The sequence below is a fragment of the Prunus mume genome, linkage group LG2 (assembly GCF_029339155.1).
Source record: "Prunus mume cultivar Tortuosa linkage group LG2, ASM2933915v1, whole genome shotgun sequence".
NCBI lineage: Eukaryota > Viridiplantae > Streptophyta > Magnoliopsida > Rosales > Rosaceae > Prunus > Prunus mume.
In genome coordinates, this window is record NC_142699.1 from 3488701 (window position 1) to 3500558 (window position 11858).

The window sequence follows — 11858 nt, forward strand, 5'->3', positions numbered from 1 at the left end:
TCCACAAGTGTAGAAAGAGGTACTAGCAAAAATTTCACATAGGAATAAACTAAATTTGCTGTTGTTGTTGATACTTGGGGACAAGGCAATTACAACCATAGTCAATGCAATTTTTTGGTGTTGTTTTTGTTGTTGTTTAGGCTAAGGATCAAAACGGCACTAACTTATTGTTACATTTGTTTTTCTGCCTAAGCCTTAGTACTTACACATTTTCTAATTTCCTAATGAAATCTTAATTGATATAAATCTTGTCATTGCATGTCCTACAATTAATATATTTTCTACTACCTCCCTGCTTTCCTCCATGTGTACAATGGCGTCTAGTAATAATGTCCAAACATCCGCATAAGAGAATAATTGTATATATAAAAAACAATTATGTAAAGTAAATTGTGAACAATGTTTTTGTACCTCGCATGCTTGAATTTAGTTCTATCAAGTATTCAGAGGCGATAAATAAGTATGAAACAGTGAAGAGGATATTGTATCACAAAGAAGCTTCAACTGTGGGCATCCCTGAAATAACTTTAGCTATGAAGAGCTCAGAGGAGAAAACTTTTTTCCTGAGGTTATTAGTTTCTCACTCTCTAAGACTATTTGTCTTCTTTTGAATTTATTTTGTATCAAGTATCTGACTTTACCATTTGAAAAGCCAAACATCTAATTATTTTCTTGATGGTTGTAAGATTAAGATGCAACATGTTTGTGATCACAATGAAAATATATATATATGATCAAAATATTAAAAATTTTGAATTTTGGGTATGTCTTCTTCAGGATTTATCCAGAACCTGCTCTGACTTTAGAGGCTGCAAATGGAAAATCTGCCATGAAATATGGAGAACCTTGTGAAAAATGGCCAAATTTAATGAAAGAAATTCTTGATCCACAAGGGTCGTTCCTTCCAATGTGGAACAAGTTATTTATAATATCATGTGTTTTTGCAGTCTCACTGGATCCTTTGTTCTTTTACATTCCTATCATCCATGAAGATCGCAAGTGCCTTGGATTGGACCAAAATTTGAAGAAAGCTGCTCTTATTTTACGATCAATCACCGACCTATCTTATATAGTGCACATTATTTTTAAAATTAGAACACTAGTTAAAGAAGTTGACACATCTGGGGCCTCTGAGGCATCCAAAGTAGTTTCTTCAAAAGGAAAGAAACTAGTTAAGGATGGTTTGGTTATAGCAAAGAAGATTTGGCGATCCTGCATCCTGATTGACATTTTATCTGTTCTTCCCCTTCCTCAGGTAAGAGAAGCCTTAAATTGTAGTATTTGCTGCATGGAGGCTGCAGATTATGACAAGAACAAAGAAATTGATGACCAAATGTGATACATTTTAGATTATATACGTACCTTAATTGATTGAACATGTATCACAACTAACCTGTTGGCTTAAACTACTGTCACATGTGCAGGTTGTAATTTTAATTCTCTTTTCGAAAATGAGGGTCTCGAGGTCTTTGGATTCAAGGAAGTTCCTGAGCTCTCTTGTTTTGTTGCAATATGTTCCCCGGGTTCTTTGCATCTACCTATCGTGTAAGAAGCTTAACAAGAATCCTAGCGTGGAGACTGGAATATGGGTTAAAGGTTTATTCAATTTCTTTCTCTATATCCTTGCTAGTCATGTAAGTTTCAGTCTTGTTTCCTAAAATTTGCCTTAAAGTAATATTTATTAAGAACCCTAAATCTTTGCAGTTACATTGTTTCCCTCCTCTCCCCAATTTTCTGAACTTTCTATAACTAAAGTTCTGTAGTCAATTAGGTACTCGGATCCTTTTGGTACTTTTTTTCTATTCAACGAGAAACAGCTTGCTGGCAGCACGCTTGTGGAAGAGATGGATGTGAACCTGGTACTTTTTATTGTAATGGCGATACATCTAGAGACGTAACATCTAGAGTAACATTTCTGAATAAATTTTGCCCTGTAAACCCACCAAATGCAACAACATTTGATTTTGGTATATTTCTTGAGGCCATTCAGTCTGATGTGTTGTTGGGGTCAAAGGATTATCTAGATAAGTTCTTGAATTGTTTCTGGTGGGGTTTACGGAATCTAAGGTATGCATAAAATTTATCCGAACAGAATTTTCTTACCTGGTTTGTTGGGGCTGTATATATATATATTTTTCATTGTTGCAGTTCTCTTGGTCAAAATCTCCAGACCAGTACCTATGCATGGGAAAACCTCTTTGCGGTGTCTATTTCTATAATTGGCTTGCTACTATTCTTATATCTCATTGGAAATTTACAGGTTGGTGTTTGGAATAAATCTCTGTTGTAAACTTTTTCTTTGGGGTTAAAATTTTTTCTCTATTGGATGATCAGTCTCAGCATTAATGGTGTTGACATGAACATGAACTAAAGAATTACCTTTCTTTGTTGCGAAACAGACCTATATGCAGTTGTCAACTACAAGATCAGAGAAGCTTAGACGGAAGATGAAAATGAAAGATCTCGATATAGAATTATGGTTATCTAAAAATGGCCTCCCGAAGGAAATGAAGACGGTGATCATGGAAAACTTACTACGAAAGCTTGAAGAAAACAAAGATGTTCATGTGGAGAATATGCTCTCTATTCTTCCTTTGGAACATAAAAACAATATCAAGTACCATCTCTGCTTGGCTATCCTAAAGAAAGTAAGTTATACACTCCTCTATATCAGAAAATTCAGTGCCTCTAACTGATAATCTAAACCAACCATGTTACTAGTTTTTTAACATTTTGAACAACCATTGAGACTTCGTTCAACATCGGCAAGAGAAGTATCACTTGACTAAGAGTTGGTAATCATGTCAGTAGAAGTCAAAAAAAAAATTTATTCGAGTATATATAATAATCATGTTCCTAGTCATTTGATTATTATCTATACATGCACATATAGGTGCCAATGCTTCAAACGGTGGATGAACAAGTGTTGAAAGTAATCTGTGAGAATCTTAAGCCAGTCATGTATACTGAGGACATCCATATTATTCGAGAAGGGGAACCACTTGATAAGATGCTCTTCATCACGCAAGGCATTGTATGGGACTACACATCTAGTACGAGTAGTGGTTCTCCCTCAAGCACTCGTCTTCTTGGGAAAAATGATTTCTATGGGGAAGAACTTTTAGATTGGGCATCAAAGTTTACCTCCTTTTCCGACTTACCCATCTCGACCAGAATTGTCAAGTCTCACACAAAAGTAGAAGCATTTGCTCTCATGGCCAACGACTTGAAGACCGTTGTCTCTAAGTTTTGGTGGCATTTCAACAAGGAGATGCGAAACTCTCAAGAGGAGTTATTGGCAGCAACTTCCATTCAAGCGACATGGCGTCATGGCCAAGCAAAGGGGGGGTCAGCTGTGAATCCTCCCCGTTAATCCACGAAGGTGGGAAATCAGAAAGTTTTAGTACCCCGTTCTAGTTTAACTTTAGCGCCTCGCACGTCCAATACTTTTTGTTCTTTGATTCAACAAGAAGTTTAGCCTCATATTGATATTGTTGTTCTTCTGAAAATAATCCCCATATTGATATTGTTGTGTTGTGAAATTAATCCCTTTTAGATTTGGGTAAGAGAAATCAGTTGTGAAGGAAGTTCGTCGTTTGTCATTTAGTAAACTATATGGTTTCTAGAGAGCCTCAGTTGATCCAACAAGAAAATTTGATGAAAAAATGGAAGACATAACTTATGAGATGTTTTACTCATCATATACAGAACAACTACATTAAGAGTGGAATTCAAGATCCCATATATAAAGTTCCACAATCCAAGTAAAGAATTTTGTATCTATATTTTTTAAATCAATTGCCAAACACCCACAGATAGGCAACACAAAGGGACGTGCAGGTGTTAATGATAAACGGCCTACAGTCAAACATTTGTTCAAGAAGGATCATAGTTCATGTTTTATAGTTCTACTTACCTGAAGCCAATTAGCAACTGCTGTCGCATTTGGCATAGTTGCACTCATCCCAACAATTTGCAGACCATGAACAGGGTCAGCGTTACAACTGCTCATACCTGAACTTTCTCCACTACTTGATTCAGAATTGCTTTCACCAGCTGCGTAACGAAGTTTTGTCAACAAAAGTTCCAGAAGATAACCCAAACTTGGATCGCCAACCTGTTAATAGTTATAAGAATTGAAGGCATTCAAATAAGTCCACCCAAAAAGCAATTACCAAACGAAAACTAAGCAAACTGAAAAAGAAAAAGGCCCATGAAGGAAAAATAATAAACTTAAAACAATGCAAAATAGGCTAGTTATACTATGCAATTAGCTATTCCTAAGAAAATTTTATTCCAATGAAAATTAAAGTTAAAAAAAAATGAAAATTAATTACTATTTATTAAGTAATATAATTTATGGAGTTAATTAAATTCATTAATATTAATTACTCAATAAACAAATAATAATTAAAACATAATTACTAATGAAAATAATTAAATCAGGCTAAGATATTATTTAATTACAAAAAAGAAAATAAAAATACTATTTATTGACTTAAAGAAATTAATTTTATATTTTTTAAAAAATGATAAACTTTTGAATTTTAAATAGTATAGCCGGGCGGCTAATTTATTTTAAGAGTCTAGCCGCCCGGCTATATTTGGTGAATATTTTACAGGATGATAGTATAGCCGCCCGGCGATACTATTTAATATTCAAATTTATTAAAAGCGTATAGGCGGACGGCGATACTTGTTAAATATTTTAATATATAAATAGTATAGCCGTTCGGCTATACAGTGTAAATATTTGAATTTATGAACAGCGTATAGCCGTCCGGCCGTCCGGCTATATGGTTAAAATATTTTAATATATGCAGAGAATAAAGCCGCGCGGCTATACTCTTTAAATATTCGATTTTATTAAAAGCTTATAGCCGCACGGCAATTCCCTTAAAATATTTTGGCAAAAAATCACTTTTGGTCCCTGTAGTTTGCCACTTTAACCACTTTATTCTCTGTAGTTTTAATTTAATCAATTTTGTCCCTACACTTTCAATTTCAAACAATTTAAGGACAAAAGTGAGTTTCTGGCAAATGTATGAAACCTCTGTTAGTTTTTGGTGACGTGCCCCTCACGTTGAGGGGCAATTTTGTCCAATCGTGCGCAGCTTAAGGTCTCCCTCCATTCGATTTTGGGGATTTCTAGGTTAGGGTTCTTCAAAAATTTTGAGTGAGGGCAAGGAGAGGGTGAGAAATTCCATCAACGAGTTCGGCTTCGTCTTCTCAACTCTCGTCGTCGGCTCTATACTCAAATTCACTCTGATGTATTTGTTAGCACCTACTTTGTCTGCTTCAGCTGCCACTCTTCCTTCGATCTTCACCAATTGCCCGGCTAGCCACATGTTCGAATCAGTCTTCACAACTGTTTGGTTCGCTGCTGGGCCCGTTGGACTCGTTGTCAAATGGGTTGATTAAACTGAGGAAGAAGGTTGCGGGTGTGATTTGGTCCCCTTTGGCTTTGTGGATGGATGTTTTCAGTTTTTGGTTTTTGTGTTTGTGTGCCATTAATGTTTCCTTTGGTGTTGGCTGGTGTTTGTTCGTGCTTTTGGGCTTGGTTGGTTATTGAATGAAACCAAAACAAAAACTGAGGAAGAAAATGGATATGAATTTTGGAGGGTTTGTGGTGTTGGCGAGGTTGAGATTGCAGAGCAATAAGTCGACTTACAACTGATTTGGTTCTTGTTGTTTTATGTCTTGCTATCATTTTTTATCATAACTTTGAACTCTGAAGAGTGGGCGGGGTTTTGGAGCAACAATAAGAAGAAAATCCTATGAATTGAACCAGTTCTAAACCTAGAAATCAAAATTTTTTACGAACCCAACCCAGAAAATCCCTGAGTCTAATCTGGAATGGAGGGAGAGTAGCCAGGCAGACCTTAAGTTGCGCTTGATTGGACAAAATTGCCCCTCCACGTGAGGGGCACGTGACAAAAAACCAACAGAAGTTACATACATTTGACAGAAACTCACCTTGCTCGAAATTGAAAGTACAAGGACTAAAGTGGTTAAAGTGGCAAACTACAGGGACCAAAAGTGACTTTTTGTCAAATATTTTAATATATTCAAAGAGTGAGAGTATAGCCGCGCGGCTATATTCTCAGTAAATGTATACATATGCATACATTCCTTGTTTATGTATTTTAAGTTGTAATAAAAGAAAATATGAAAAGCATTACAGAGGAATTCTTTTTAAGCAAACATACTTCTGATACAATAAGAACAATTACGCAAACATGTATAACACACTCTCGTCTACTTATCAGAAATGAGAAAACAGAAAAACAAACGACTACTCTGTCACATCCTTCACCTGAGCAGGAGAATTATTGAAAAACGAAGAGAACATGTTGAAAGCACTCTATTCATATCAATCTTAAGATCAGATATGCTCTTTATGGAATTTATTAAGCTGATCGAAAGAGTTTATTACATGAACTACTGAATTCAATAACTTTGTTCCTACTCTCTAAAATCTCCGTGACGGCTAAAGAACACAAGTTGAACAAACTGAATATCCAGAGAGAGGCTAACAACATGGCTATTTTCCCTGAAATGTTATGAAGTTCATTCCATTTTAAGCTGCTGGGGACTCTGGGGGGCGAATGTGCTGGGAAGTTTCCTAGGAGGCGAGCCTTCGAACAAAGGCCTTCCATACCCTTCTGAAATAGGCCTCCCAGTGCCAACAAGGGAAGTCCTCCTTCCGCCATGTGTTGGAAGAATCAGGCGGAACGTCCAATTGAGAACCTTCGGTGCAAACACCCGGTAAAGCAGGAAGATGTCATACCAGCTCGGATACTTAACATACGCATCCCCTCGACAAGCCCCAGCTACAATCAATCTTGCAAAATCGTCCACAGGCCCACCGGTCACATGTACCTACGACAATACAAATATATCTGTCATCATACATGATACCATAGTAAAAGTACTGTTTCTTTAATTAGCAGGTCTGCTCCTGGAATTAAAACTAGCTAGTCCAATTTAATGGTGTGTACTTCATTGAGCCAACATAATGAAATATCAAAGCCATAAACTAACAGCTTACCTCCCTTTCTTCTTTCCATTGCATTTCGGCACCCTCCTCTACCATGAACTTGCCTCTTGTCAGTTCACTCCTATCCATCCATGAGTTGCAATTGTTATCCCTACCTCATGGTCTACTTCTAATCTGAGTGTCTCATAAAAGTTTACCAGAGCTGCCTTTGCTGCCTAGTGATCATTCAAAGCACAACAAAAGGACACTAAATTAGTTTCACAGAAAGCATTTGATGGGTTACTATAGTACGTATCACATGCACTTTTTATTTATTCTAATTTGACAGTGAATACGATGTTTGATATTTTTGACTCAATAATCATATCTCTAGCAATATGTGGAGAAAAAAACTTATTCAACTTTCCCACACCAACATGCAATGCCTGATTTATTAATGCATACTCACTGCATACAAACTCATTCTCGGCAGAGGTAACCAGCTCTCAACTGATGCATTAACAATGATCTTTCCATTGGTTTGACGTAGGTGAGGAAGAGCAACATATGTTGGATAAACATTCCCCCAGAAATTTATATCCTGAGAGCAATAAAGACATTCAAAACCGCAATAAACTAAACAATTTGTATTAAAAAATTTAACACAAATTTGTGGAGTTCTGTGCATTCAGTTTTGCAATCCTTACCAACAAATGGGGAAAGACAGTGGTGTCTGTAACTTCCTCGAAGTAGAACGTATGTCCTAAACTTACGGTGTTTACCAGATGATCCACTGCAAAATTGGACACAAATTTAAAGGGTTGAAACAGCAAAATGATGATTTTTTTTTAAAATGCGATTCTACCTGGATGACATTTACTTTCAGAACAGACAAGCATGAATGCACTAGACCTTTCTGAGAAATTTATAACTTGATCATAAAGATTGAAAGAGACAAAATTGACTGCCAAGAAGACTCTGAGTGCATTTGTTTCACAAGCTGAACTATGCAATATTATATTTGCAGTTTCCAACAATTCAATCCAATCCTATTCCTATATAACTTAACCGAGAAAACTGATCCTTGAATTAATCATGCTCAGTAGAGTAGTTTATCTTGCTAGTGATGATCAGCTGCTGTATTATTTAGTACAGCAGTTGCAGCAGCCATGGCTGCTAGAAAACCACAACTGCTATTGAATCAACTGTGTTTACCTTGTGCTTAACACATAAAATTTACCAATGGACGTTGGATAGCCAGAAGTATATCTATACAGTTGCTGCCTTTGGATATACAAATGTAATATACAATCCCTAGTGCACCACAAAATTAATTAAGTGTTTACCGGTATCCCATAAGGCTCCATAACTGATTCTATCTTAGTGGAATTCTATCTTAATTGCTCGTTGTGTGACTGTAACTTTCGTAGTTGTAGGCCCATGTGATACACAAACGTACTGTACTAAATTATAGCTTCAATTTTATGCAGAAAAGTAATACAGAGAGAAATAGACAGAAAAAGAGAGAGGGAGGAAAGGCTTCTCATTGAATTTGTGTAGATAGTATCATGTACAATTGAGAGACTATTCTATAGAAAACTCAAAGATGCAATTCTGTTACAGAAACAGCAGATGGCTAATGTGTATTGATCTCAGCCGTTAACTTCATTCTCTTTGAGGGAATATACTAATGAGCTGTTCTGGGTGTGATAAGAAGTTTGTGGGTGAGCTAATGAGATAAATGTGCTGAAATGTCGTGTAATGTTATCGAAACGATGCTGTCATTAGTTTTCATGCTTATGAATCTATACCACCTTTGTGTTTTCAATTCATCATTATTACCATACTATGGCATCGACACAGTAACATATCGCTCAAGAATATCTATAATAATTTGTTACTGTGATTGCAAGAATAAAACTTTTGGTTGTAAGAAATATGGCATTTTCAATTACCAAACTTATGCCCAAAAAATTTGAGTACCTCGCCCATAGAAGTTTATGGTTTCATTGACGAATCGCCTACATTCCTCTTCCTTGACAACATCTGCAGCTACAATCATGACATGCTTTGCACCCATATACCTTGCATTCTCACTGATCAGTCGCAGTCTGTTCTCTCTTCTTGCTACTAATACAAGCTTTGCCCTCCTCTTTGCATATTCATATGCAATTTGCTGCAATCATAGGCATCATGCACTTAGAAGTTATAACCACTATTATCAAACTACCAAAATCTGTGATCTAGTGCGTATAATTCTTAAAACAAAACAAGTAATATTGGGGAGGGGAGAGGGAATCGAACATAGAACCTCATGTGTGAGAGTGTAGCTGTTTTCAACCACTTGAGCTACTATAAAGAAACCTAGGACAACTAAATTGGCTAAAGGATGGGCCAACTTGAGACCACTGGTCTGCAAGTCAAGCCTTTTCCACTCAGCTACACCCCTTGGCATAACTAATTATAACTTTAATCTAAACAATTCAAGTTTGTTTCTAAATGAAATGGAGCCAAGTTTGGCCAACTTTTTCGAGGCAGCCTAGTGGCCCATTTAACTTTGGGCTTAAAAATTAGGTTGGGCTGGCTTGAAAAATAGCACCTAACTCTTGTTATATATTCAACTGAAAATTATCAATCTACAATGTTATAAAATTAGAAAATTAAATATACAAATAAATAACAGGTTGAAAAATGTTAGAAAATTATCCAGATTAATGAAAAAAAAAACACAAAATTAGGAGAGTTGGAGGGCAGAGAGAGAGAGAGAGACTTACCTCCCCAATGCCAGAAGAAGCTCCTGTAATTATAACCACTTTATCTTCCATAGGTTCACTGTTGAACGTATTGAAAAGCCACTCACAACCAGAGATGAAGGTCAATGCTGGCCAAGCAAACGCCATCATCACTAAACTTGCCGGTGGCACAACCCAATTTAGCACCGAGTTCAACAAATCCATTGTTTGGTTGGTTCCCAAAAATAGCCTCAAAACTCACACCCAAACGGCTCTTACCTATTAACTACAACAAATGAACACAAGAGAAGGGCTTTGCTTTTGTAACTGGTGATGATGACCCAAACTAATATGAAGGAAGAGATAAGATCAAGAGAGAGAGCAGTGCCGCAGTGGCAGATGATGATGATGATGAACACCACAATCGATTACATGGAATGAGAGGTGTGAGCACACGTGTTGGTGGCAAGCTCTTGGGGCGACGGATGGAAGAAGTTTTGGATTTTCCTGCATGAATTGCTGTACTGCTACAATTGCTGTTTTATGAAATGTACCTCCATGCTGATGACACCTGTTTACTTTAGTTTTCAATTTCTTATTACTATTTAGTTTGGTCAGTTGGAGATGTTGGATATACAAAACTTTTCTAAAAGGGTTTTCTTTATCGAAATAGTCCTTCAACTTTCATCGGAATTTTATTTTGGTCCTCAAATTCATATTAAATTTTACCGTCAATCAATTCTCTCACACCTCTTAAATTAGAGAAATTATTGACTGATACAGATATAGCATGTCAGCGTAGACATCCTTCATTCAAATTAATCTAACACTCATTTTTTTTCTTAAAAGTCAAACAGTTTTGTTTTTCTTTTTGGAGTAGACTTCATTTTCATAAAAAATACATTTTTTTAAAAAAAAGGAAAAAGAAGATAAAATAAAGTCATATTATTGCTGATCAAACTATAAAGCTCCAAAATGACACCCAAAAAAAACACTATAAAGCTCCAAAAATTTCAATCAATGTCTAACTCTTTCTGCTGCAAAAGATGCTTCTTGCTTATGTGGATGGCAATAGTCATATCTCATCTTCTTCCCTCAAACTCAAAGTGACTCATATTGTACTTGGTTTACTTTACCTCATATCGTCAACTCCATTTTAAATTTTGTTAGAACTAATGACGTGCATGAGTACTTCAGTCCTTTCATTTCAGGTGGGCATTTTCCCACCAATCTGATAAGGTCACTTAGCAAAGTGAAAACCACCTTTATTCAGAGGCCTTTTTTTTTTTTTTTTTTGGCCAAAGTTAGAGTGGGGGAGGAGGGGAGAACTCACACGCACGGGTACAATGGAGACTTAAACCTAGGATCCACTTGGGAGCATACCAAAAGCCCAAACCAATCCAACTAACACCTAGTGGTAATCAGAGACATTAGCTATTGCGATTTCAATTGAAAAAAAAAAGAGAGAACTAAAGTGAAATTAGGAATTTCAAAGTAGCCATCAAGTGATTCTAACTGAAAACGGAGCAAAGCAAATACAACGAATCTTGGAAGAGAAGAAAGTTGTGTGAATCTTTAGAGATTGAAGATAATGAGCCTAAGACAATCAAAAGATGCTCAACCTATGTACGGTAATTAGACCCTCTATGATGGAATCTTTTTTAGTCCTGGGCATGTGCGTTTTGTAGCAATCAATAAAATGGAGCCCTAAAAACCATAAGGGCAAAATTGTCCAAGTACGTTAAAATTTGAGACGAGTTGTTACATGTCATTCGTGTATTTATTGTTATTCATCCCATGAAAGCTTAATAGCCCACCCAAATATAGCTTGTAACCTATTGTCTCCACTCAATTTTGTAGGCCTATAATCATTTTACATTTAATTTGTTTGCTCAATGAAGAAACAAAATATCTTAATAAACACTCATGATTTGAACTCTCTACCTTTTATTATTTTATCACAATGTATACTTTTATTTTCAGAAAAACTATAGAACCAGTAAGTACTCTAAAAAAAATTGGTCATTAGATTTTAAGCTAATAACTTTTACTAACCCACCCATTAAAAAATTCATAGTTCCTCCCTTAGTTGGCACAGTGTCTTCAGCATTCGATCATCACCAATCGAATGTCGTTCGACATATATG

The 11858-nt window shown here is 36.2% G+C and overlaps 2 protein-coding genes across 2 annotated transcripts; one reads left to right on the plus strand and one right to left on the minus strand.

The window, feature by feature from the left end:
• Nucleotides 1-416: 416 nt before the first annotated feature.
• LOC103319382 (cyclic nucleotide-gated ion channel 1-like) lies at nt 417-3373 on the plus strand. Its single transcript, XM_008220913.2, has 7 exons — nt 417-568; nt 778-1255; nt 1425-1634; nt 1772-2067; nt 2149-2260; nt 2400-2648; nt 2894-3373. The coding sequence occupies exons 1-7, from the start codon at nt 417-419 to the stop codon at nt 3371-3373; spliced, it is 1977 nt and encodes a 658-aa protein (XP_008219135.2).
• Nucleotides 3374-6375: 3002 nt separating this feature from the next.
• On the minus strand, nt 6376-10233 carry HSD5 (hydroxysteroid dehydrogenase 5). Its single transcript, XM_008220869.2, is given in 7 exon segments — nt 6376-6882; nt 7052-7119; nt 7122-7215; nt 7449-7580; nt 7687-7772; nt 8963-9155; nt 9754-10233. Coding segments are annotated over 7 exon segments (1068 nt in total). The 5' UTR covers nt 9937-10233; the 3' UTR covers nt 6376-6570.
• Nucleotides 10234-11858: the final 1625 nt, after the last annotated feature.